Source organism: Balaenoptera borealis (genome assembly GCF_965194805.1).
Source record: "Balaenoptera borealis genome assembly, chromosome: 12".
NCBI lineage: Eukaryota > Metazoa > Chordata > Mammalia > Artiodactyla > Balaenopteridae > Balaenoptera > Balaenoptera borealis.
In genome coordinates, this window is record NC_138869.1 from 7,976,409 (window position 1) to 8,003,770 (window position 27,362).

At 52.1% G+C, this 27,362-nt stretch overlaps 2 protein-coding genes across 4 annotated transcripts in view; one reads left to right on the plus strand and one right to left on the minus strand.

The window, feature by feature from the left end:
• MRPS25 (mitochondrial ribosomal protein S25) overlaps positions 1 to 27,362 on the minus strand; it is a 455,776-nt gene that overhangs the window by 215,535 nt on the left and 212,879 nt on the right. Inside the window, exon 5 of one of the 2 annotated variants that reach the window (XM_082345745.1) lies at positions 15,256 to 15,348. The exons of the other annotated variant lie outside the window; for it this stretch is intronic. Coding sequence (XP_082201871.1) covers positions 15,271 to 15,348 — 78 coding nt within the window. The 3' untranslated portion in view covers positions 15,256 to 15,270. Of the gene's footprint in view, positions 1 to 15,255; positions 15,349 to 27,362 lie in introns of those variants that run through there. 2 annotated transcript variants of the gene reach the window in all.
• Positions 7,698 to 27,362, plus strand: part of FGD5 (FYVE, RhoGEF and PH domain containing 5) — a 115,945-nt gene continuing 96,280 nt past the window's right edge. For both annotated transcript variants that reach the window (XM_082345697.1, XM_082345698.1), the window contains exons 1-2: positions 7,698 to 7,992; positions 16,515 to 19,197. In XM_082345697.1, the coding sequence (XP_082201823.1) occupies positions 7,980 to 7,992; positions 16,515 to 19,197 (2,696 nt within the window). In that variant the 5' untranslated portion in view covers positions 7,698 to 7,979. The remainder of the gene's footprint in view (positions 7,993 to 16,514; positions 19,198 to 27,362) is intronic.

A 27,362-nucleotide genomic window follows, 5' to 3' on the forward strand; every position in this document is an offset into this window, starting at 1 on the left:
GGAGGGTGGGTGTGTCCTGGTGGGCCGTCAAGGAAAAGGCTGGGCCCCTGAACGGTGGCAGCACTGGGGGCAGGTCATGGAGTCCCCGCCCTGCCCTGCTCCCCAGCACCAGCACAGATGGTGTCTCCCCATGACTCAGGTCTCTCCAGGGTCCTGGGCAAGGTCCCCTGAGGAAGCACACCATTCAGAGTCCCTGTCACTCTGGTGTCTGCTCAGCCAGAGGCAGATCTTTAAACATGCGAATCAGAACATGCCCGGCCTGCCTCACCCTCCTTGGCTCCGCCTTGCTCTGCCGTTAGACCCAAAGGCTCTCTGCTCCCCCCCTCGCCCGCCCCTGTGCCTCGCTGATCCCCAGATGGCACACCTGCCACCCCGCTGCCCGAATGCTCCCCTCCCCCACCCGCAGCCCTGGTCATTCCCTGCAAGTCTCTGGTCTGCACGGACATGTGGGCCTATTGACCTCCTGACCCCCGTCTACACACTCAGCCCACGAGGCAGGAGGTTGTCATTCGTGTCATTGTCGCTGCCATCAGGGCCTAGAACAGCTCATAGCACAAGTGAGTACGCGCTGGACGAGCAGGGAACTCAGCGGACGCCCACAACAGCCCCGCACCGTTTCCTGTTTCACAGGTAGAGAAACTGAGGCTGGAAGGTTCAGTCACCTGCCCCAGGTACACAGCCAGCACAGCCAAGATTTCAACGGAGACAGCTGACCTCAGACCCCACCGTGTGCCCTGCTCTACTCGACTCGCTGTGTGGCCATGCCTTTGCCCTTGGAGTGGAACTCCACGTTGACATCCATCCGATGGGTATGAAGTCCCAGCCCTGCCCTGCCCTCAGAATGGTGGTGAGACTTGGAGGATGTCACCTGTACAGTGCCACACCCACGACGGGCTGGTAAGAAGGGGCCTCAGCCAGGCCTGACCTCAGAAGGGTTAACATGGCCTCTTTGTCCCATGGTTGCCATGGGGACAGTTCCTGTCCTTCAGGAAGCAGGGAGAGCAGTTTCCTGTTTTGAAGAAGGCTCGAGGGCTGTTTTCCTCCAATCAGCCTGCCCAAAGAGGGGCAGGAAGCCTAGCGCCGGGCCACCCCTGCTGCTGGGTGTGTGGTGGAGCCATGCCCACGCCCAGCCAGCCAGGAGGGGCCGTTGTGGAAATGCGGCCTCAGGAAAAAGCCAAACGGGCAGCAGAAGGAAAAAAAATGGCTGGCCGGAAGAGGGCGGTCACTTCCTCCACAGACCCTGGATCCCACCCAGTGGTGATAAAAACTCCAAGTGGCCCTGCCCAGCCTCAGACTCCCCTCCCCCAGAGCTCAGCCCTTCCTTGGGGAGTCAAAGGCCTGCTGCACAAAGGCTTTTGAGGCCCCTGCCTGTCCCTCTCACCCACCCCTGCACACTGGACACATCAGCCTAACTGGGCTACTGACCCCCAGTTCCCACTCCCACCCGCTGTGTGGCAGGCCCTTTCCTGCTCCCCTCTGCTTGTGTGATTTTTTTCCAGGGTGCAGAGCAAAGTTTGCCTCCTCCTGGAAGCCTTCCTCGCATGCGTTTGAGCCCTGTGACCGTGGGTCAGGAACATTCATGAATTTAGGCCTAATCTCTCTTGGGGTCCCTGCCCCAGCCTCCTTGGGCCATCCTACCTCCGGACTTGTCCCTCTGGCTCCCCTCCCACTCCGGCTACAACACAGGTCTGGCCATGTCACTCCCTCCCCCAGAAACACTCTAAGGCTCCCCATCACCAGCAGGGTAAAGTCCAAACTCTTTGGCTGGCCATTGGAGAGCTTGTCCAGAGCACACTTCTCACCTCGCCCCAGTCCTGCCCTCCTCTTCCATCCCCACGGGCTGTACCCTCACCTGGAACGGCAACCCTACCCCTCCACCTGTAAATGCCACTTTAAAGCCCAGCCCAGTGTCACCTCCCCTCCTCTAGCCCCTCAGCCCATTCAATCTTCTGCCTTCACCCCTAGCTCTACTGTGTCACTGTTAGCTGACCCAGGCCCTTTTCTCAGACCAAGCCATGAGCTCTTCAAGGACAGGAAAGGGAAGAGAGAGGGGAAATAACATCCTTTCATCCTCACCATGACCCCGAGAGAAAGGTCTCATTGTTCCCATTTTACAGAGGACAAAATTGAGGTGCACAGAGGCGAAGTGTCCCACCCCCCCAAGGCCACAGAGCCAGTGACTGGTGAAACCAGGGGCCTTCAGGACCCCCGCTCCTCCCTCTGCTTGTGCCTGGCCCGGTGTGTGCAGTGGGGTGGGGGTGAGGGCCCGATCTTTGGGGCATAGGAAGGGAGGGGCGGCCTTGCTAAGCCGAGTCCACCCCGGCAGGTGTCTGGCTCAGATCTGCCCACCCCTGGAGCCAGGAAGGCAACTCAATTACTTTCCAGGGGGAGATAAGCCCTGAAGCTGATGATGTCGCAGCCGTGGCGTTGTGGGGTGAGCAGTCCAAAAGCACAGAGAGGCTGCAGGGCTGGGGTCATTTCCGTTTTCATAACATGCATTTTATCCCCAGAGACAAAAGGCATAGAGCTGCTCCTCGTGGAAACCGGGAAACCAGGGGGACTCTGCTACAGAGAGGGATGCGAAGGTAGCTGGCCTTGCACCCCAGCTTTATGGAAGCGCCCCCATCTTGGTGGGAAACAAAACCCCGATCGTTCCCCAACCCCGGGCCAGGAAGCAGGGTCCAGGCTGCCTCCCCGTGCTCCCGAGGGGCTCCCCCGTTGCCCCCTCTCACCCATCCCAGTATACAGAGGCTGCTCAGTAAATGCTCTCTCCCATCCCTCTCCTGCTCTGATCGTGGGGTGTGGGTGCCCCAGTTCCCGGTGTACTTTGTTTGTAAGCATTTATTGAACACCAACTCTGTACTAGATGTTTAAATGATAATGATCATTTCTGGAGCACCTCCTGTCTTCCCCTGTCCCCTCCTGAATGCTTTAGATAATTTATCTCATTTAATGAGCAGAGACACTATTATCATATCCTTGACAGGGCAGCAGTGTGTTGAAGTGGGTAAGAAAGCCAGCCCCAGAGCCAGGGTGGAATCCCCACTATTCACTAGCTATGTATCCCTGGGCGAATGCCTCAGCCTCTCTGTGCCTTGGTAGCCTTGTCTGTAACACAGGGGTAATAACATTGCCTACTTCAGGGGCAGGAGGAGTTTGTTTGTTGGGAGGAGTAAATGAGCTAATATATGCAAAAGACTTACTGAATGCACCAAATAAGCGCTCAGCAAATACTAGCTACCAATGGGGAAGCTGAGGCTGGGACCTGCCCTCCCGCCCAGGTCACACCCAGGTCAGTGTGGCTCCTGACCACTGCGCTCTACCGCCTGTCTGGGAGGCTTGGCCGTGGAGCTCACAGAGCCTGGGCGCTCTCTGTTTCTGGAGATCACATCCAGCTTTGGTGCTGGCTCTGCACTTTGCCGAGGCTTCAGGCAGGCGGGAACAGGGAACTGAATTTCAGTGGTTTTGATCTGAGGTCACCTAAGTTGTATGCAGAGCTCCACATCATTCCGACTTGGGCCTGGATGTCAGGGGGTGTGGATCCCAGCACTGGAATCCCCTGACTTACCGTAGGATCCCAGGCCAGTTATTTTTCCCTCTGGACCTCAGTTTCCCTGTCTGTCAAGTGGGCATAACACCTACCCTGGGTGGCTCACGTCTGCTGAGAGGAGCAAATAAGATGGTGAGTGATTTGGAAAGCATGAAATCTAGGCAGACTTTGTGCCCATCACAGAGAAAGCAGTGTAGCCTGGGAGTTAAGAACATGTTCTCAGAGTGAAGGGGGTGTGAGTCCTGGCTGGGCTGGAAGGGCAAGTCACTTCCCCAGTCTGGGCCTCAGTTTTCCCAAGTGTGAAATGGGGAGATAAACACTTTATAGGGTTCTTGCGAAGAGTGTGTGTGTGAAAGGCTCAAACCCAGAGGGATGATGGTCATCACCCCCCACACAGTTACTGACCGCATCCCTGAGCTCAGTGAGTGGTTATAGCTCAGTTCCATAAGGACTAAGCAAGTCCAACCACCAGTATTAGCTCCGGATGTTTGGAAAGCCCTCTGGTCTTTCGCATCCATTTTCTAGTATTAGGAAAAGCAAACAAAGGAATAAGCGTTTCAGCTTCACGGCTCATCACTCCACACCACCGTGTGGTTTCAGCTAAACAAGTTCAGACCTGGGTTTTTTTTCCCAACTGCCCTTGGTGCTATGATCTTTTAAAGTAGACTTTGCTTAGCCTCAAATCCCAAATTCAGCAGTCGTGGCAAGGTCTTAGCGAAGCACTGAGGTCTCTTCCTGCCCTCCCTTCTTCTTTCCACAGGCCCTGCAGCAAAGGGTAAGCTGGCCGTTGATTGAATTATCTGAGCCTCCCTCTCCTGCCCCTGCCTTGGGTGCCCTAGGTTCTTTGAGTTTTATTGCTAATTCCCAGAAATGATCTCAACTTTTAAACCATATTTTCTTCTTGCATCAAATATTGAAGTGATTGATCCACTCACTCATTTGTACCCATATTCAAACGGACACCTCCCACCCTCTGTACCTCTACCTCCATCACCTCCTCCAAGGCCAGCATCTCCACCACATCCATCAAATCCATAACCTCCATCCACCTCGTCCTCCACCTTAACTGTGATGTTCACAGCTACTTCTGTCCTGTCACCACCTCACCCTACCCCACATCCTTCGCCTCCAACACGACCTTTCCCACCTCCGCCATCACCTCCATCACCACCTCCATCATCTCCTCCACCGCTTCCACGCAGGGGTCCATAAAGTTTATGAAGGGCCTGTCTAAGTAACACAAATTCTGCCATTGATTTCCTATTTCAGTGGCAAAAGGTTTTCCCCACAAAATGCTGGAGGCTTAAGGACTCTGTAGCGGTTCAGAGATGAATAAGTCCTTTGAAAGGATCAAATTCATTTCTGAATTTGGAGAAACTGAGGTACACCCTAGGCCCTTGCCTGAAACGCACATAATCTGATTCTATACTGTGGGCATTAAAAGATAAAAACAAGACAAAACCTACAAACTTGGTTAGGTATATGGAAGTGCTTGGTGAGTGCGAAAACATAAGATTTTTCATAATGATGGGAAACGAGTTTCACCTCCCCAGAGCCTTTCCACATTATCTAACTGAAATTTATTGATTCCTGTTTTCAGTATGTGTGCATTGAACATCCTCTGTGTCAGGCACCAACTGGCTCATGAAACAATTCAAATCAGACCTTCATACAAGTTTTATATTTTTAATGAGCACCTAATATGCACCAGGAGTTCTGCTGGGTGCAGGCCCCCAGATATCCAGAAACCTACCCACCTTATAATAATGTATTAATAAGGAGACAGAGGTCAGAGGATTAAGTTCTCACCCCAGTGAGAACCTGGGGAAGTCTCTTCTCTACTTCTGTGGACTTTGGCAGTACATCTGGCCAAAAAGTAATGGGGTGAGTTATCCAGGGCAGCGTTTCTCCAGATGTATAAACAGATCACCTGGAGGTCTTGTTAAAATGCAGGTTCTAGTTCAGTAGGGCTGGGGTGGGGCCTGAGATTCTGCATTCTTAAGAAGCACCTGAGTGCTGCTATTGCTGGGCTCCACAGACGATGCTCAGAGCAGTAAGTGTTTCATCTGTGCAATGAAGACATATGGTTATCTGGGACTGCCTGGACCAAACGCTGGACCAAAGGCATCTAGGTTCAGGGAGGACAGCCAAGGCTGCGAAATGCCTCGTGGCCATTTGGAATTCTGCCTCCTCACAAGCTCCCAGCACAGCTGGTCAAAGTCACAAAAATTCTAGCCTCTGCCACTTTCAGTCCCAGAAAACCAAAGTGATCCCAAACATTAGTCTGAACCTCTGTCCCAGGCCTTTATTTTTGTGGACAACACATATTTTTTGAAGACCTACTAAGTGCTGGATTCTTTATTAGATGCCAGGGCTGCAGGGGTAAGCAGAGCAGACACAGCCCCTGCCCTGGAGTCATCACCCTGGCATGGGGCCATTTCTGGGCCTTTCGTCCCCAAATGAGGGACAGGAAGGGATGGTGGTGGTGCGGGGGGATATGTTCCATGTCCCTCCCCACCTACTCCCACATAGTAGATACATTGGCTGAATTGCCTAAATGAATTGAGGTGCCCCAGCCCCGCACCCTCCCACAGAGTGCTGGGGTTGCTGCGAGCCTACACCCTGGCACATAGTGGGCTCACAACCAAACTACTAAATGACCAAGCCACACCTTGAGCTGGGTCCTGGAGATGCAGACATGGGACAGCCAGGGCAAGAACAGTCAGGAAAGCTCATGTGAACTCTTAGTTTACTCGGTTTCCTCAAATGTAAAATGGGAAGAATTTTGATACCAGCTTCATAAGGTTGTGGTGAGGCTTCAACGAGTAAATATGCAGGTACAGAGCTTAACACCTTGCCAGGCACACAGTAGGTGCTCTATAAGTATTGGCTGCCAGTTACAGATGAGAGACATGACCCTTGCCCTCAGCTTTCAGTGGCTGATGGAAGGAAGCCCTTGGTATGGCTTTCAAAGCACGCCTCACCCCAACCTTCTGTGCCTCTTATCAGATGTTGCCACCCTCTATTTCCCTGCCTTGCCAAACCCCTCACAGCTCTTCCATCAGGCCATGCCTTTTCACACATCTAAATCTCTGCCCAAGCTACTCCCTCCACCTGAAAGGCCTTTTTTTTCTTTTTGCTGGAACCCTCTCCACTCAGGGGCCGCCTCTTGAGTTCCCACAAGCTCCTGTCCCCATCCCAGCACTTGTCCGGGGAAGGAGAACTGCCTATGTTTGCGTGGCCAATCCAACGGGTGCTCAAGGGTGAAGGCTTGAGTCATCCGTGTCACCCAGCACCAGGCCTGGTCCCAGCGAGGTGCTGGCTGGTGAGCGCTGAATGGACAAAGGCTCCTCATCTACCAGGTCTCCCTTTCAATGTCACCTCCTCAGGGAGACCTTCCTTGATCACCTGTTCTCTACTCCAGAGGTTCTCAAACTAGCTTGCATCGGAAGGACCTGAAAGATTTGTTAAACACGGGATTTCTGATTCAGTTAAGTCTGGGGAGGGCCCTGAGAATTTGCATTTTTAAAAATTACTCTGCCCCACGACCCTGGTTTATCTCCCTCAAGGCACCCATCACTCTCTGAAACGATGTTTATTGCTTATTTGTCTTGTGTCTCCACTGACATCCCATTTAAGCTCCACTACGGCAAGAATTTGGGGCTGTCTTGTTCTGCGCTCAGCACTGTGCTTGGCCCAGGACTGAATGAACGCCCGAGGTTGAAAATAAAGTGATAGACGGTCCGCTGGGCGAAGGGACCAGGAAGTCCCCAGAAGCCCAACTCGCCAGCTTCACCCCGCCCCTCCCATCCTAGTGCCTTGAACCTCGCGCAGCTCCCCGAGTCCCCACGGCCATGGCCCCTTTAAATGTGCGCGGGGACGCCTCGCCCCTCGGCTCCCTCCATCCCTGACAGAGCAGAAAGGGGAGAAAAAAAAAAAAAAGCCTTCCTCTCCGGGAGCGGGAGGAAACGTCTAGGAGGGGGCGGAGGGGTAGCGGCGGCAGCGGCGGCACGGGCAGCGGCGCGGCGGCCAGAGCGCAGCGCGCGCGGAGCTGGGAGCCGGGAGCGGACGCGACACCGCGCGCTGTCCCGGCCGCTGCCCCCCCGGCCCCGCCCCCAGAGGCTCGCGCCCTGCGCCCCCCTGGCCCTGCGCGCCGCGCGGAGTCCTGAGTGAACGCGACGCCGCGCTCCCCGCGTTCGCGCCCCTTCCCCTCCCTGCCCCCGCCCAGCCCCGCCCAGCCCCGGAGGCTCGCACCCCCCAAGCCCCCACTTGCCCTGCGCGCTGCGCGAAGTCCGGCGCGCGCCGGGGGCGGGGCAGGCGCCAGGGGGTGCGGGCCCCGCGGGGCGGCCATGGAGTGAGGCGGCGCGCGGACTCGTGCTCGGAAGGACGGACGCACCGACGGGCGGCCCCTGGCTCCGCGCGCTGGAAGATGAACAGAGCAGGTAGGAGGCTCCGCGCGACCTCAGGCGCCGAGGGACGCGCGCGAGGGGCCCCCGCCAGGCGCTCCAAGTTGTAGCCCGCGGGGCGCCGGGAGCGAGCTGCCGAGAAACCCTCGACCTTCCCACTCTGCTCTGCCTCGGCCGAGGTATGGGCGGGTCACGAGTGCCCTCGCCGGGGAGGACGAGAACATCGGGGGCCGCTGCCCCTGTCCGAGACGCCCAGCCTCGGGGACGCCCCCTCGGTCTCGGCGAGGCCGCACCCTGGCCACATACGGCCGTATCCCTCTCCCACCGCGGTCCCGGTATTGAGAGCCCCCTCGCAGCGGGGAATGACGCTCCCTTCGCAAAGGCGACTTGGTCGCGCCCCTAAATCCTCACTCCTGCTCTTCGGGGTCCCCGCCAGGCCCTCGCTGGCCCCTCAGAGGCCCCTCCTGGCCCACGGGAACCGTCTGAGGTCTTCCCCACTGCGGGGTCTATTCCTGGTCCCTCGCTACTCCGAGGCGCGCCCTTAGCGGAGTCTTGCTCCTTTCTCTCTTCTAGACGCCCAGACTTGGAGCTCGCTCTCCGTTGGAACTAAAAAGCCCTAAATTATCACACACGCACCCCCGCAGCGCACCCCAACCCCCTATAGTGCCGTGGCCCGGGGCCTTCTTTGTGCCTCCCCCAGGGGACCGAACGCTTAGGGGACGCCGAGGCTGAGCCGCACTCCAGGCGTTCCCTCCCAAGCCCTTGCTTCTCTGCCCTCCAAATCTGCCTTTGTGAGGCCAGGGATTCCGTGAAATCAAGAATGCGTTTTACAGTAGATAGTGACCCCTCCAGAGGAGTGCCATTTAACAGATTTATTAACTGAGACTCAGAGATGGGCGGTGCCTGGAACCCAGTTCTTGGGTTCCTGACTCCTCCGCGGGGAGGGCAGAAAGTTCCCTCCAAGAGGCGAGTTTGCAAGGCAGCAGCCCCAGCTAACTTCATTTGCCTGACAAGGAGCGATTACTGCTCTTCTAATATTTTTCTCTTAGAATTTAGCAGAAGGCAGCTCCCTCTCCGACCAACACCCTTGTCCGAATCCGTACTCCAAAACACACATCCCTGAAGAAACAGGAAGCCACCATTTTGGCTGTCTTAGAACCATATCCTGCTGCCCTGAGTATGTGTAAAAAGTGTGTGTTTGTGTGTGTGTGTGTGTGTGTGTGTGTTGTGGGCTTTTTCTTTTTAAAATCTTTCTGATGAAAAAAGTCATTGTCTTAGGAGTGAGGTGCAGATGGGAGACGTTTGGCTGGATTGATCTGACAAAGGAGAGACTTGGGGGCCCGGGAGTGTGGTAGCCGCCTCCCTGTGTCCAGGCCCTGTTTTGCTGAGCGTGTACGCACCTGGACAGTGCGTGAGTGTTGGTCGCAGAGTAGGGGGTGGGAGTGGGAGTAGGGATGCCCCTTTTGAGGAGTGGAAGAGGCTGGGGCAGGGTCCCAGCGCCCAGCCAGCCACTCCTTGTACGAAGGAGGTGGCCTGCTGCCTGATCTGGCACAGCCTGGACAGAGCCAGGCTAGCTCTTTCCTACACTCCTAATAAAACTCGCTGAAAACAATGGTGAGAGCCGGTCCAGTATTCCCACGTTTCCCTGCATGAGGCTTGGGCAAGCCCTCCCTTCTCTGAGAATCTGGGGGATGGAGTGAGCCGGAATACACGTAAAGTCAGGTTTGGTCCCAGGAAATCTGCCATCCAGTCATTTGTCTCCAGCATAACCCTGGTTACTTTTTCAGTGTGACGGCAGTCATAGACCTCACGTAATGATTTCTGTGTGCCAGGCTCTGAAGTTCCCGATCATGCAGCATAGTGGTTCATAGACTCCATGGGACTGAATGTCGTAACCACCATCCTCTTAGTTACTGTGACACAGCCAGTGTGTGGCAGAGCTGGGGTTGGAGTCCAGGTCTGTCTGAGCCGGGGACCCATGCTTCCCGCTCTGTCGTGGATCACTGGACTAGCCTAACAGCAGCCTAATTAGAAATCATCAGGCTTCGCTGGGACATTCCAGCAGGCACCCAGCAATGAAAGTTAAATTAAGATGCAATTGGAAGGTGAAATTGGAAGATAATTACTCTTGGAACATATGGTTATGAGAGTTCCAGGGGGAGTATGGTGAACTGCAGTTGAAACAGACACAGGGGCTGAAGATGGGAATGTCAGGGGACGTCATCAGAAAAGCCATGAGTTTAAAAGGCTGTCGTCCGCCAGAGCAAGCAGAAGGCACTTACTGACTGGTTGGTGCAGTCCCCTCACTCTGCACATGTGGAAACTGAGGCTCAAAGAGGGGAGGGGACTTGCCCAAGGTCTCCCCTTCAGTTAAAGGCAGAGCCGGGAGTGGAGATCAGAGCTCCGACTCCCAGTCCAGTGCTCCTCCCAGTACCTCTTCTGATTTAAACTCTGCAGAGCTGGCAAGGGAACAGCAACATGGATGTGTGAGTGGCAGATATTTAATTAAAGTAGAGAGAGAAAATATAAACTGGTACCAGGGGGCTGGCTGGGGATGATTTCTATCACCAGAAGCTCTTAAAAATCTCTTCCTCCTGTCAGTGTGACTCCCCACCCCCAGTTAACTCTTGGCCTCTTGGTTCAAAGGGTATTCTGCGTTCGAGTCATCCTCAGGTGTAGCAAATTGCCAGGAGGTTTTTGAGAGTTGGTACCTCAGGGTGGGGAAGGTGTGCCCCCCAGGCCCTGTGTTACAGAGAGAGAGTAGGTTCATGCAGCAGCCAAAGGGACTCAGGAGGCAGCAGAGGGTCCAGCAGTTCCATCCATGCTGGGTTCTGGACAGTCAGAAAGTTTAAGCTCAGCCCAGAGGAGGAAACCCCTGCTCTGATTTATCCGGTAATTGCCCCATCCCTGCCATTCTCTAAAGCTCAGCCAAACTGGACTCTTTACTCCCAAAGGGCTTGCATCTAACTGCCTCTGGGCCTCTGCACATTCTGTTCCTTCTGCCTGGAACACCCAACCTCTTGTTTTAAAATGTTTTTAATTTAATTTTTATTTTATATTGGAGTATAGTTGATTTACAGTGTTGTGTTAGTTTCAGGTGTACAGTAAGGCAGTTCAGTTATACATATATATGTGTATCTATTCTTTTTCAGATTCTTTTCCCATATAGGTTATTACAGAATATTGAGTAGAGTTTCCTGTGCTATACAGTAGGTCCTTGTTGATTATCTATTTTATATTTAGTAGTGTGTATATGCTAATCCCAAACTCCTAATTTATTCTTTCCCCACCTTTCCCCTTTAGTAACCTTAAGTTTGTTTTCTAAGTCTGTGAGTCTGTTTCTGTTTTGTAAATAAGTTCATTTGTATCATTTTTTTTTAGATTCCCCATATAAGTGATATCATACAATATTTGTCTTTCCCTGTCCTACTTACTTCACTTGGTATGATAATCTCTAGGTCCATCCATGTTGCTGCAAATGGCATTATTTCATTCTTTTTCACGGCTGAGTAATAGTCCATTGTATACATGTACCACATCTTCTTTATCCACTCCTCTGTCGATGGACATTTTGGTTGCTTCCATGTCTGGGCTGTTGTAAATAGTGCTGCAGTGAACGTTGGGGTGCATGTATCTTTTCGAATTAGGTTTTCTCTGGATATATGCCGAGGAAGTGGGATTGCTGGATCATATCCAACCTCTTTTTTGATAATTAAAATCCTCCCTGTCCTTCAGCATGCACCCTGGTGCTATCTGTCCCCTGGGTCTTCTCTGGGCAGAACTGGTCTGAGACCCTTGTACTGAGAGCAGGGGCTCTATGTGGTTCCTCTTTGTGAGGGAAGCAGGGAGGGAGCAGACCTGGAAGCTCTCACACTCTTCATTTTCTCTCCTCCCTCTTCTGTCTCTCTTGCTGGCTCCTTCTCATAACCTTTGGGCCACCGGGGCTCCCTCCTGGGCTCCCGCTTGTCTCTGCCCCCGCTCAGTCACTTGGTGGGCTCACACGGCTCATGCCTTAATCCCGTCTCTGTGATGGCTGCCTCCAGGCCACTCCCGGGAACCCAGGCTGGTCCATCCGAGAGCCCACTGACAGTTCCTCTTGGGGCTGTGATAGGCAACTCAGATGTAACACGTGCCAGTCGAAATTCTGGTTTCCTCCCCTGGCACCTGCAGCCTTCCCCAGTTCAGTTGGTAACAAATTCACTTTTCCAGTTGCTGTGACTCAAAATCTTCGTGTTGTCCTTGATTATTCTTTCTCTTACACCCCAAATCCAAACTGTCTGTAAATCCCACCAGGTCTACCTTCATATTTGGAATCTGACCTTTGCTTTCTTTCTTTTTTTTTTTTTTTTACCACTTCCACTGCTACAGCCTGGTCCAGGCCTCCATCTTCCCTGGCCTGGATTATCGCAGGCGCCTCCTCCCTGCTCTCCCTCCTTCCATCCTCACCACTTCTAGTTCGTTCATCACACTGGCTGGAGTGTGCATGGCCTTCTGCTCAAGGCTAAGCAGCATCTACACAGTCTTTGTTTTGTTTATTGATGTATCTAAAGAGTCTAGATGAGTGCCTGGCAAATAGTAGGTGCTCGATAAATACCTATTTAATGGAATTGGATTAAAGAAAACTGGATAGGAACGAAGGAAAACCAGTCATTCACTTTATGGTCACAGTTAGTCCTTCTAACTCAGCCTTATGTGAATTTCTCACCTGGTTAGCGGTCCTTGGTCTCCCTGGCCTCAGTTTTCCTGCGTTTTGCCCTTCTCTGCTGGGAGCCTTGAGTCTGCACTGTAGAAGAAATGCTCAGTGGCAGAAAGGTGAAGGCAGAGGTTCAAGGGACTGGACCAGGAAGCAAGAAACCCCCATTCTGGGACTTCCCTGGTGGTCCAGTGGTTAGGACTCCACGCTCCCAGTGCAGGGGGCCCGGGTTCGATCCCTGGTCGGGAGCTAGACCCCACGTGCTGCAACTAAAGATCCCGCATGCCACAAAGAAGATCTCTCATGCTGCAACTAAGACCCGGCACAGCCAAATAAATAAATATATATTTTAAAAATCCTATTATTAACAAAAAAGAAACCCTCATTCTACTGGGGCCCTGCTCTGGACTCGCTGAGTATTCCAGGCCAGTCACCCGCCCTCTCTGTGCCTCAGTTTCCTCATCTTTCAATGAGGGGTCAGACGAGGCCTTTCTGACTCTGGCATCCTTTGATCTCAGAGGGGTTGTGGATGAAACGCCCTGAGCTCTAGAGCTGGGAGCAGGGCATGGACACTGTGTACCTGTCACTCCTTAGGGGCTCCTGTGGGGAAGGCATTTTCTTGCAGGATCACGCCTCAGACACCCACTGTAACCTTTTCCGAGGAGACGGCGCCCACAGATCAATAGCTTGATTGGATGAAGGATGGGGCGGGTGGTGGGAGCGATGCAGCCTAGGTGATGGTCATTTTTCATGGCCCGTCTGTCCCTCTGTCAGGTCTCGTGGTGCCCATGTGAAATACCACCTGTTAAGGATGAGAAGTGAGAGTCCCCACCCCCAAAGAATAATTTCATGCCAATGCCTGACACCTGATGTTGAGAGCGTGAAGCTCGTATTACGTCATATATCAGTGTAGAGCAAGACTTACACCAGGGGAAGATGTGGGGTAGGGAAAGACTGACTTTATTAGAACGATAATAGCTACTGCTTATTGAGAACACCTGTCTATGCAAAGTCCTGCTAATATATATCTTTTAATCTTCATAACAACCTCTTCAGAGTAGGTGTTACTATTGAACCCATTTTACAGATGAGGAATCTGAGAGTCAGTTTCATAGCTTATAAGTGGCAATGGCAGAATTTGAACCCAGATCACCAGGCTCCAAAGGCTTATTATTACCCTGTTACTCCACATTGACAGGTAGCTCTTTAAGTTCCAAATATTCAAATTTTTTTTAAACTAAATTGGACAGAAATTTTTCTAAATTAGGCTATATTTGACTGAGTATGGAAACAAGAAGTTGGAAAGTCACTTCTTTTATCTTGAAGACTCTGGGTTATTATCCGGATGCCAGTGGCTGGCCTGGGTGTTGGTGCGGATGAACGTAGGTGTGGGTTGGGACGTTGATGCAGTGGTTGCTTTAGCCTTTAAAGTCTTGACAGCTGTGCCTCTTCTCTCCATTTCGTGCTGTTCGCTACCACATCTTACAACTGGCAGTGTTGCTGCTCTCACTGCACCTCCACCCCCCACTGATTAGCTGTGTCCTGGGAAACCATACAACTAAGTTCATTAGATTTATGAGCAATGTACAGAGGCTCTGGAGTCAGGCCCTTCCAGGAACAGAGTGCATGGGCTTTATAACCCTATATTATTGCTGTCCTGGGCCTTTTTTATTTCCTTTGGGGCTCCTCAGCTGAATTTTGCATAGCTGTGCCAGTTTGGGGGAGATGATATTGACTTTGGCCTCAGATGTACTGAAATTGAGGGGCCAGTGGGACAGTCCCGTGGAGATGGGTTAAAATCAGTTAGAGCTGTGCTAGCTGGCACCATAGCCACTACCCTCGCGTGGCTACTGAGCACTTGCAGTGTGGCTGGTCTGAATCGTGATGTGCTGCAAGTGTGAAATATACCTTAGATTTCGAGGACTTAGCACAAACAAGAGTGTCAGATATCTTGTTAATAACTTTGTGTATTGATTACATGTTGATCCAAACATGATTCATTGATTACATGACAATGTCCAAAATGATAATATTTGGGATATATTGAGTTGAAAAATGTACTGTTAAAATTAATTTCACCTGTTTCTTTTTGACTCTTTAATGTGGCTATGAGAAAATTAAAAAGTACGTGTGTGATGATAAATGGGGCTCACATTATATTTGTCAGACAGCCCTGGATTAGAGATGACCAGGGTTAGATGCTGCAGGGATTGAGCTGGGAGTCAAACGTGTGGAGAGGAGGAGAGTTTGCTGACAGACCTCCAGGCCCTCTGCTCAGTCTTCCTTCTGTCACAAGCCAGGCTGGCGTGCTGAGGCTGCTTCGTATCACACCCAAGGCTCAGTGGGGATGGAACTGGGAGTTGAGACTAGTCTGAAGGGGGGGGCCTGTATGTCCTAAACCTGGGCCGTGAACAGCCAGACAGTGCTTTTTTTTTTTTTAATTCATTTTATTTATTTATTTTTGTCTGCGTTGGGTCTTCTTTGCTGCGCGTGGGCTTTCTCTATAGTTGTGGCGAGCGGGGGATACTCTTTGTTGCGGTCCGCAGGCTTCTCATTGCGGAGCATGGGCTCTAGGCGCATGGGCTTCAGTAGTTGTGGCTCGCGGGCTCTAGGGCGCAGACTCAGTAGTTGTGGCACACGGGCCTAGTTGCTCCGCGGCATGTGGGATCTTCCTGGACCAGGGCTCGAACCCGTGTCCCCTGCATTGGCAGGCGGATTCTTAACCACTGCGCCACTAGGGAAGCCCCAGGCAGTGCTTTTGAAGCGAAGTTGGAAGGATGGAGTTGCATTTCACGAACATCTGCATTCCTCACCCTGCCTGCAGTGTGGACCGGGGCTCGGAGGCACGGCGGGAGGTGTGAGGGCATGGCTGGCTGTGGCAGGAGAGATGCTGAACTTGGAAGTGGGCGACCCTTGACCCTTCCGCTTGTCCAGGTCCCTCCAATCCTGCAAAAGTGATCTGAAGTTTCACCTTCTCCGAGAGGTCTTCCCTAGCCGTGGCAACTCTTGCTTCCCTAACTCCTGTCACACGTGCATGTTGTGCTACATCGTTTATTCTGCCGTGGCTGATAGATCCTCAACATCCACAGGGGATAAGGCCTTTTGCAAATATCCATGTTGGAAAATACCATATAATTTCTCCTGTGAAATTTGGAGGCAGGGCAGTTAGCTGGAAACCAGTCTTGAAGCATGTAGAATTCAGAGGTGACCCTCAGAAGAATCATATGCCACCATCCCAAGCCTGTGGTGTATCATTCTGGAGGGAGGGAGATATTCAGTTATCATATTCCAAGGGTCTGTGGCTCAGTCCTCCAATTGTTCTGTTAGTCTTGTCTCCCTAATTCAATTGTGAGTCCTCAGCAGAGGTGTTCTTCTCTTCTTGACCCTAGAAGCCTCTACCATCTACAGTGCCGGGTATATAGATAGAAGAGTGAATTAGTGGTGGAATGACTGTGGGCTCCATGAGGGCGGCAGGGGTGCTGACCGTTAGGATCAACATTGGCTCATGGGCCCGTGCACGTCGAAAGCATTTACTACATAGCTGTTGAGTGAATGAGTGCAACGACGTGGACACCTTTATGTGAGGAGCACAGGGTGTCGTCCAGTTGGGTTCTGTTAGCTGGACTGTGCATAGAAGAAAGATCTCTTCACCTTGTTTACCGAATGAATCTTTATTGGAAGGTCGAGGGATTTTAAAGATGTTGGTGGAGGGTGTAAGCCTGACAGAACATGGTAGATTGGGTTCATGTGGGTTGGGAAACCATCTTCAGTGTTCTCTTGTGAATGGTAAGTAGGAGACTCTGAGTGGAAGGAAATAAAGGTAACTGTACCTTTTCTCTCTCCTTTTCTTATTTTCATCCTCTAGATTCACCCAAACCACCAGTTGCTCCCAAGCCGAAGGCTGCCAGTCCCCTCACGCCAGTGACGGCACCCAAATTCCCCTCGTCACCCCGGCCCGAGAGTCTTCACAGTCCCAACTCCATGTCCAGGGGGCCGAAACCCCCCATCGCCCCGAAGCCCAGGCTGGCTACCCCCAGTGAGTGGAGGGCCAGCATCTACATGATCAACAGCTTGAACAAATGCAGCAACGGGAAGCTGCCCTGCGTAGACAGGGGGCTCTACGACGAGCACCGGTCCACCCCAGAATGCTCCGAGCCCGAGGCAGACGAGGACTACATCGTGGCCCCCCGGGCTCCACCAGCAGAGGACGGACCCAGGGATGGGGGCTCCGTGGAGAATGCAGTCACGGTGCCTCCGGAGGGCAGCGGGGGGGAGGAGTGCCAGGAGACAGGCGAGGAGTGTGAGCAGGAAGGGGCAGCGGCTGCAGAGGACTGGGCAGCCCCGGCTGAAGCGGTGCTGAGTGGAGAGGGTGATGGAGGCGTCACCCCCACTCCTGAGGACGTGGAGGTGGAGGACTGTGCCTGTGACTCGGGGGCAGAGGAGCAGAAGTTCACAAGTGAGGAGGAAGAGAAGCAGGTGGAAGAGCACAGCATGTACAGCCTGGAGGACGGGGGTCCTGGGGATGGAGAGGCGGTCCTTCCAAGCGATATTCTAAGTCACCTCGATGCAGAGGATTCAGCTGCTCGTGGTGAGGAGCCCGGGCCGCCTGTGACACCCGGGGAGTCAGAGGAGGATGGTGAGGAAGGCCGCACCAGCACAGACCTGGGGGCACCAGATGAGTGTGTGGGCTCTGACGGGCCCGCTGAGCGGGACGCTGCCGATGGTGGCGAGGAGCCCCCAGAGAACGAGGGGCTGGCCACCGGTGTCCCAGAGGCGGAGGCGGCCACAGACAGCCCTGACATCTCCCAGGAGGCGTGTGAAGATGCCCCAGGAGGTGGCGGCCAGGATGGTCAGGATGAGCCACCTGACCAGAAAGAGAAAACTGACCCAGAAGAAACAGCAGTGGTCACCCAGGAGGCGGGAGAAGACCCTCAAGAAGACGAGGACCCTGTGCAGGATGAAGGAGCCGAGGAGAGCTGCCAGATCATTCCTTTCGAGAGAGACTTTGTGGACGACTTTGTGGCTCCACTCTCAGGACGTCCCTACGAGTTCTTCCCAAGCGAGAGCACCTCTTTCTGTAGCGAGAGCTGCTCTCCTTATTCCGAGTCAGCACAAAGCTTAGAGTCAGAGCAGGAGCCGCGGTCGGGGGAACGTGCGGAGCAGGACACCGTGGCTGGGCCTGGATGTGGCCGGCGTGGCTCCCTGCAGGGTGGCGCCCGGGAGGGACCCTCTGTCCCTGACGTGGTGGTCATGCCAGAGGAGGAGGATGCCGCGGACGACGCGTTCGCCAACCCCTATGAGATGGGAGTTGGCCTGGCATGCGGGGCAGACCCTGGGGAGGGGGAGAAGCCTGAGGCCCAGGCTGCCTTGGACACCGCGAGTGGCTGTGGATTGAAGGAAGAGGTGAACTCTGATGCGGAGGGCGGCCTGGTACCCATCGACAGGAAGAATGTCATCACGAGGGCCAGGCCCCACTCCGGGAAGATGGCTGGCTGTGTCCCAGAAACTGTCCCGGAAGAAACGGGACCGGAAGCTGGCTCATCAGCCATTGGCATTGGGGGTGCCACCAAGGAGGCGAGGAAGGCGGTCCTGTCATTGGAGGGGAAGCTGCTGGACGTCGGCAGGGCCTTGCCAGCAAAGCCCAGAGCCTTCACTCTGTACCCGCGATCGTTCTCCGTGGAAGGCCGAGAGATCCCCGTGTCCCTGTGCCGGGAGCCCGAGGCGTGTGGCCTAGACGGCCATGGGATCAAGAGGAAGGACGACAACCTCTCTCTGCCCTGCATGATTGGCTCCTCTGGCAGCTTCTCCCAGAGGGGCCACCTCCCATCCAGCGGCACCTCCACCCCATCTTCCGTGGTTGACATCCCGCCCCCTTTTGACCTGGCCTGCATCACCAAAAAGCCCATCACGAAGAGCTCCCCCTCGCTTCTGGTGGAGAGTGAGCCCCCGGACAAGCACACCAAGAAGAAGAAGCCGTCCTTTAAGCGGTTCCTGGCACTGACGTTTAAGAAGAAGACAGAGAGCAAGGTGCACGTGGACGTCAACGTGTCTTCGTCCAGGTCCTCCTCGGAGTCCAGCTACCATGGGCCGGCCCGGCTCCTGGAGATGGACCGGAGGAGCCTCAGCAACTCCCCCCAGCTCAAAGCGAGGACCGGCAAGCTCCGGGCTTGCGACTCGCCCTCCTCCCTCATCTTCTACAGGGACGGCAAGAGGAAGGGCGTCCCCTTCAGCAGGACGGTGTCCAGGGTGGAGTCCTTCGAGGACCGCTCCCGGCCTCCCTTTCTGCCCCTGCCCCTGACCAAGCCGCGCTCCATCTCGTTCCCCAACGCTGACACTTCGGACTACGAGAACATCCCGGCCATGAACTCGGACTATGAAAATATCCAGATTCCACCTCGGAGGCCCCCAAGGGCCGGGACGTTTACGAAGCTGTTTGAAGATCAGAGCAGAGCCCTGTCCACAGCAAATGAGAATGACGGCTACGTGGACATGAGCAGCTTCAATGCCTTCGAGAGCAAACAGCAGAGTGCAGACCAGGAGGCAGAAAGGTACCGTGAAATGACATTTCCTTTGCTGTTTGCCAGGTGTAGCTATCCGAGAGGCATGCTTAGGCGTAGGGGACAGAACGGACTTGCTTTTTAGCCTCAGGCTCAGTTTCTCTCTAGCTTTGTGACTTGGGGTGAGTGGCTTCAGTTACTTCATCTGGGAAATGGATTTGTGCTACCTCTAGGCAGAGTGTTTGAAAAGATGAGAGTACCTAATCTATTTGAAAGTATTGGCTAAGATGCCAAATATAGTGCCCATGTGACTGTATGTATTTCTGTTATTTGGGGTACATTTCTCATCTCCTAGGTACATGGCTTTACTAGTCCCTTCTGGGAAAGTCACCAAAAGAGAAGGTTCTGGAATCTTGTCAAACAAAATATCTTTCACCATCAGGAAAATACCCTAAATTGAGATTGAGACCTCTTTATTGTGTCAATATATACTCTGTTCAAAGGAACTAGAAAAGACAATTTATTTAAATTGTTTAAAGAGCTAAGGGTGCCCTGAGCTAAATTTCTGAATAGAGGTCTTTAAGAGGTACGTCCAAGCTGATTTTTTTTTTTTTTTTTTTTTGGACTCAGTCACCTTGGAAGTGAGCGTGAAACACTGCAATTATTGACAACAGTGGCGGTTTTCTGACCCCACCTTCCCAAGACTGACTGAATGTCCTATTGATCATCCCAGGTGGATAATTGCCAAATCTTGCTGTTTTTTATGCACCATGGATGCAACTTAAAGGCACTGCGATTCAGCCTCAACCATTTACACGCTTGGGGGCACCTGATCTGAATTAATGAAAAGTCAGAATGGTGGTGATTTTAAAGGAAACCCTGATTCTTTCCCCTCATGTGCAGTAACTCAACCCAGTCCGGTACAGCTGTCGCTGCTCGGAATCCCAGGGGACCTGCAGTAATGAATAGATAAGAATGATTTGCAATTAGCATTAGCTCTCTCTGGAGTGTAGACACTAGAAGTGTTTGTGTGGTTTATTCTCCTGAATTTTTCATGTGGTTCCCCACCCTGGCTCCATCTTCTCCCTGCCCCAAGTCTGGGTAAGGCTATGAATTGGTTCTTTCTGGGTTTGTTTGCCAGAGCAAAGGTAGACATCAGTGCCACCAGAGGGATCCAGTTTAATTTGGAGAATGTGGATGTGTGCGAACTTTAAGAGGGTGGGAGTGGGAGAGCAGACAAGTTCATTGCGTTAATAGTTATCAGCGGGGTTTGACAAGACCCAACCCTCGCTGAATGCCTCCAGCACTAATGAAAATAGAACCAGGCTTTGAAACCATGAAATCTCCATGCTGGGAAGGACCTCAAAGAGCGTACGGTCAAACCTCCCATGTCTAATAGGTCCCCCTCTTAACCGGGTCTGTGCTTGAATTCCTCAAGCCACAGGGAACTCACCACCTCCCAGAGCTGCCTCATCTGTTGCTAGGTACTCTAAGTTTTTCTTTCTGCCTGAGGCAAAAGCTATCTCTCCCTAATGTCCCTATCCCACTGAGGCAGAAGCTATTCTCTCTAATATCCTTACCCAACTCATGCTGGCTCTTTCCCCTCAAGCCAGGCAACTGAGCTCATTTCCTCTTTTGTATGACTGTCCTTCGGAAATTGAAACCTGCTTCTGTTGAATCACAGAATTTCATAGCTGGAAGGGAACTTCAGACAACATTTGGTCCTGTTACAGAGGAGGAAACTGAGGCACAGAGAGGGAAAGAGACTTGCCTAAGATCTCTAAGCAATTTAGTGGAGAAATCAGTGTCAGGACTCAGATTTCCTGACTCTTGATTCAGGAATTTGTAGTGCATTATGCTGAAGGATGCCAGGTCTGGTTGTTCAGGCTGCCCACTGCACAACCCCAGGGTCCCACTCACCTTTTAGTCTAATATGGTGCCCCTGGGATTGTACAGTGCACAGGCTACTTGGCCATATGCAAAGGCCTTGTTGCCTTGATCTGTACTTAGTCCAAAAAACAAAAAAGCTCCCTTCATCCAAACTATAGTGACATTAAGGGAATAAAATACCCAAGAAAATGGTAATACTTACCGTATCCTGACTGCTTCCTGTGCCAGGCACCGTGCTAGGTGCTTTCCCTGTATTATCTCACATTTGGTGCTACAGCCTGAGGCCTTGGTTGAGTATCCTGACTCAACCGTCAGACTCTGAATTTCAAAAGCACTGTTGCCCCGCTCTGAATTTATTTCCCTGACGGCCAGACTGACTGGGATGAATCTCCTGTGCAGGAACCACATCCTCGCGGACATCAATCAGTGAGCAAAGCTTTCTTCCGCTTCCCTGCATGAAACAGATCGAAGCAGAGGGAGGGAGACATCCCCGCTCTGGGCGGGAACATGTCTGGGCAAGGGCGGCTTCAGACACACGGAATTGAGAGGCAGGGGGAACTGCCACGGGGTGAGGAGCCGCTGCTTCTTCGCCTGAATAGGGGCTTTGAGAACTGAGCGGAGGGGTGCCGCTGACCTGAGACACGTGCCCAGGGGTGCTTGGCATTGGACAGGACAGGACGAGAGGGTGGGAGACAGTTCCTTCCTCCCTCCGCTGCCTGTCCTGCCCCAGACCTTGCTTCAGTGTGAAGATCAGAGGCAGAAGCCAAAATAAATACTGACAGTCCTGAAGGAGCACGGGCCAGTGCTGCAGGACGAGCGGGTTCAGAGCCCACCCCGTCACTGACTTGCTGTGGGATCCTGGAGGAGGCTGGGCCCCGGTTGCTCCTCTGTAAAACGGTAGGATTGGAGCCCATCTGTACTTCTCAACCACCTGCGCTATCACTGACTGCTTTTCTTTAAATCAGTCCCTGTTTTTTACTTAAAAAATATTTAAAAAGGAAATTTTATGCCACTGTTGGGAAATGGAAAAGCAGTATTAGGTGTCATAAATAGAAGGCAATTGTAAACGTAGGATACAAAGAGAAATTAAAATAGCATGGGTAAAGTCTAGCTTGAGGTTATTAGTTGCCAAGGCTGTGAGCGGGAGGTTGGTCCCTTTGTTAAACAGGGAGAGGTGTTAAAGGCGTCCTGGCACCACACGGAGACTTTCTACTTGGCATAATCAGAAGGATTCAGGCGGATTGAAAAGGGAATAACTCTCTCGTGGTGTGATTCAATGTTATTTAAATCCAAGTCCTTTTTCCACTGACAGTGCCTCCCTTCAAGAAATGTTTTGAGTATGTAATAGAGTTCAGAGAGCCCTTAGAGATCCCTAAATCAGAGCAGCAGCTCGGGGTCTGATGGATGATTATGAAGTTTCTTCTATGCAGTTACTTCCTTTGAGATTTGTGTACACAGATAATAGCATTTTCGAAGCTACAACAGTATTCTTATTAACCATTTTCTATCTTATAAAATAAAAGTGTATACGTTGTTACCTATGCACAGTCGTCGCTCCCCCACCCCCGTATGTAAAAGAGGTTTCGTTATCCTTTGGTTTAAAGTGTATCCCCAAAGCATTCTTTTTTGTCCTGAATTGACTCTCATACACACAAAAAATGTTTTCAGTAGTCTAGTCCAACACTCATCCTTTTCAAATGGGGTGTTTTATGTCCTCAGTCAGGACTCTTGGTTGGGAAACCCAGTCTTTACTTCTGAATATCCCACGGGACCTCAGTATGTTGGTTATGCATTAGGAGCTTAATAAATGCATGTCGATGAGTTGGTGATTTTGAGCTTCACTGGGGGAAAGAACTATCATTTATTAAGTATACTCTGAAACACAGTTTGGGGTGCTTTGTATACGCTTATTAAATATCCATTTGATGCAAAACACCACACACTGGTTCGTCCTGAGTGTCTCACTTAAATCCCCATAATTGTAAGTTTGCTTTTGGCATGATGATGATTCTCCTTTTAATCACTCAGTGTTATACCTCGACACAGATCCCCGAGGCCCCTTTTCCCCATTTCATCATGAAAACTTTCAAACTTACGGGAGAGCAGAAAGAGTTTAACAGTGAATGTCCATACGCCCACCTCCTAGATTTTACATTAACGTACCACCGCTGTGCTGCCTTTTTCTCATCCCTTTCCAGCGCCCTTTCCAACTCTTGATGCATATTGTTGCTGATGCCATTTCTGGTGGCTTTTTCTGTTTACAGATGAGGACACAGCAGCCCAGGGAGCGCCTGTGAGAGCATGGTGGTAAGCGTGCAGGCTCCTGCCAGGCCGCCTGGCTTTCAGTCTGCCCTCCGCCACTCACTGTGACTTACCTCTCTGTGCCGCAGTTTCTTTACCGGTAAAAGGCGATGATAGTAGTACTGGCCTCGCAATGTCATTAAGGCGAAATGAATTAATGCAGCACAGAGTGAAATGTTCACTAAGCACTAGCTGTTATCAAGTGACATGATCAAGGTCACACAGCAGTGGATGCAGGTGGAGAATCGGGTCCCTTTCACTGAGGGGGTATCTCTCTGTCTCTCTCTCATACGACTGTTCTGCGTGTGTTTGACTCAGTGTTCAGGACCTCACATCCATAAACCAGGACCAGGCGTGAACTCGTGAGCTTCGGTGGTGGCGTGTGGTGTCAGCATGGCCTCTGCCTTCTGCGTGAGATGGAGTTGGGGCTGCAGGCAACAGCCTAAGCAGCCTTGATTTGGACCCAGCACCAGGGCTTTTTTTTTTTTTTTTTTTTTTAGAGTTTTTTTTTTTTTTAAGTACAGATTATTTTTTTTTAATTAATTAATTTATTTATCTATGGCTGTGTTGGGTCTTCGTTTCTGTGCGAGGGCTTTCTCTAGTTGTGGCAAGCGGGGGCCATTCCTCATCGCGGTGCGCGGGCCTCTCACTGTCGCGGCCTCTCTTGTTGCCGAGCACAGGCTCCAGACGCGCAGGCTCAGTGATCGTGGCTCACGGGCCTAGTTACTCCGCGGCATGTGGGATCTTCCCAGACCAGGGCTCAAACCCGTGTGCCCTGCATTGGCAGGCAGATTCTCAACCACTGCGCCACCAGGGAAGCCCCACCAGGGCTTTTTTGATTCCGTAATCTCGCTAGCAGAGGTGCCTACTCTGTGACTCTGACTGTAGCTATTATTTCACTTGTAACTCACGATTAGTTAGGCACCTTAGGAATTTCCAGTTCCTATTTTCCAGGTGAGAAAACTGAGGCCCAGGGAAGTGGTATAAACCATCCTCTGTCACACAGGTAGTAAGTAGCCAAACCAAGGTTCAAACCCCAGTCTTTCTGCCTCTCGACCCGGTACTCTTTCCACGTCCTGTTTTCTGTGGTTGAAAAATACCACGTTAGCTGGTGGTCTCCATCCAACAGCTGTGAAGTGTCTTTGCTTGCAGGAGTTAGGCTGGGGTAGCCTTGCTTGTTGGTCCAGAGGAGAAGCGGAAGGACACTCTCCTTTCTTTTCTCACGGCTGGTGGGTTTACTGCTCTCTTGGCAACTCATCAAGAAGACTGACAGCCTCTCCTGGGACTTGCTAATGAGGTGCTCAGATGTCTTTCCCTCCCTCAGGGCCTTGGGGGGACCCTGGCCCTCCTGTGGCCCCTTGTGCCCGAGGAGCAGCCAGGAGGAGCTCTGGGTTAGAGCAGCTGTCTGTACCCGCTCATTAGGGGAGCTTCAGACGATTCAGCCCCGAGCAGCAGTGCCTTCCAGAGAGAGCTGTGGATGGGCCGAGGCCCAGCATTTCAGGCTCTCCTCCAGAGCTGTTCCTCGTCGGAATGCAGCTCGAATTACATGCTCAGGAGTTTGTGGATTGGCCACGTGGTACAGCGCAAGATGAGGATTATGAGTGGGAGCATCCAGGGGATTGAATACTTTGGCTCACTGATGATGACTATTCGAGAAATGAGTAATTCTGAATAGCAACTGTGCTGAGTGACGTGTGGAAGGAGGTGGAGAGGGGGACCCGGTACCATCACCGGCCTCAGCGCGCGTACAGTCGGGTGGTTGGAAGAGGACTTAGACCCAAGTCCCTGCAATGCAAGATCGGAGATGCTCAGGACCCAAAGAGTAGGAGTCTAGAGGAGGGGGGGATAGCTTCGTGGAAAAGGGGACATTTGAACAGGCACTGAAGGAAAAGTAGGGTTTCCACATATGGAGGTAGAGGAAGGTCTGAGCACAGACAGACACACGCGGGACTGTGGTTTTTAGCAGGTGAAGCTGCAGTGAAAGTGACCTAACCTTAGTTCAGCGCGTCCTTCGATATCTTTATTCTGGAAAACAGTTCCCATCATCTGCAGACACGGAGACTACGTCGGGGAGGCTGGGTTGAAAGCCTTAAGTACTAAACTCACACCATCTTTTTCTCGTTCCCAGTCGGTGGTAGAACGTTGCACTGGCTCAGCCGATTCCCTCACCGGCCAACCACTAAACATCGGCTGCCGTTCTTAGCACTGGAGGGTGATGGTTCCTGCCCTCAGGGTGTTTCCGTCTGGCTGGGTAGAAAGGCAGACCGAGGTCCTTAGAACCTAGTGTAATAAAGGTCCTGTTAGAGGTCCATCCAGACAGCTCTGAGGAGGGGCAGCGGGGAGCCCTCACTGTCTGGGGTACCGCGGGTATTGCCAGAGGAACAGCAAGGGGTTCATGATGGAGACACACAGTCCGGGAGGAGCGCAAAGCCTGGGCAGGAGTCGGGGGTAAGAAAAGACCATGAAGCGTTCAGGCGGTTGGGAAGGCAGCCTGGGGCCCAGCCGAGAAGTGCCTTGCATTTCGGCTCCATGAGCACGTCCGATACCCCAGGGCAGCGGGGAGACCCTGGCTGGTTTTCAGCAGGGCAGGGCCGTGGTGGGGATGCTGCATTGGACTGGACGCCTTGTTGGCAGGATAGAGAGTGGAGGGGATGAAGCGACGGGAAGCAGGGACATTAGCCAGGAGGCCATTGCGCCGGCCCCTGCAGAGGAAACGCGGACCCCGCGGGGCTGTGGCAGGGAGTGGGAGGTGTGGGGTTCCGTCTCTCGAATGCGCACAGCAGCCCGGTCCTCCAGCGTCAGTTCACTCCAGGGCTAGTTGTGTCTGCCTTTGCCTTTCTCTTCTTAATCTGTCGTTTATCTTTTACAGTCTGTCTGGTCCCAAATAGATGAAAGGCTTGCGCTGGTTTCCAGTCAAAGGCATAGCAAGAAATAATAAGAATTTAGTCCCTAAAATAAAAGTTAAAGGATACAAGCCAAGTAACAAAAGTGGGGGAGGTAATTGTACGGACAATCCAGACCAAGGACAGCGGCTGCAATTAAAATTCTGAAATCCAGCACAGACTGTAGCGTGAGGGCCCCTCCTTCTCACCTTCCTGGCCCCCAGCATCTTTAGAATGCAGTAGATGTTTCGGTGAAGTGATTCCCTGAGAGAGCGAAAGCTGACTTATTTTTTTACAACCGTAGACAGTACTGCAGCAACAAAAATACGCATCCTTGTAAAACAAAGGTGATTTACGGCCTCAGCTACACATCCTTGAGTGGGTATATGGCAGAGTTGCAACCAGGCCTCCTGCTGGCTGATTGCATTGGTGCTGAGAGCTGCATGGCTGGGCTTTGGGCACAGCCCAGCAGTGGTGTTCATTGGTATCTTTCTATCGGTCTGCAAGCCGGGAGCTTTCCTATTATTATTATGTTTTTGACAAATGAACTCATGCAGAGCTTTCATTAAGTTTCATTGAAAGGACCTGGAAATGCCATAAAAATTATTATAATCTCAAAACCGTCACATTCCTAACGCGTGCGGCTGTGCTTCTTGTTGAAATTGACTGATGAGAATATTCAGTTTTTAATTTTCTGCCTTAAAATAAGACCATCTGCAGCTGTTTCTTTTAGCAATAATTTTTAATTAAACGCAATAAAATTTACATGGAAGGACCCTAATAAGAAAATTGTGTCAGGAACACACTGATTGGAACATTTATTAGCGTGAGATTAAAGCCCCAGCTATTTTTTTTTTCCTCGCAGAGCTATAATGCAGACGAAATCCTGATTAAGTGTTAATCACAATGTGGTTTTACCTTCATAAAGTCAGGGTTTCCCTCTGTGGGAGGTGTGAGAATAATTCTCACTAATAGCAGACAGCCTTATTGCATGGGTTCTTTGGTGAAATGTCAGCAGCTGGTCTCCTTGACCAGCTGAGCCCCAGAGGAGGCGTGGAGTCTTTTTTCCAGCCTGAGTGTGGATGGTGCTGACATCTGGGGCCTCAGTCTTCCCGCCCGTGGACTGGGGATAAGCGTATCATG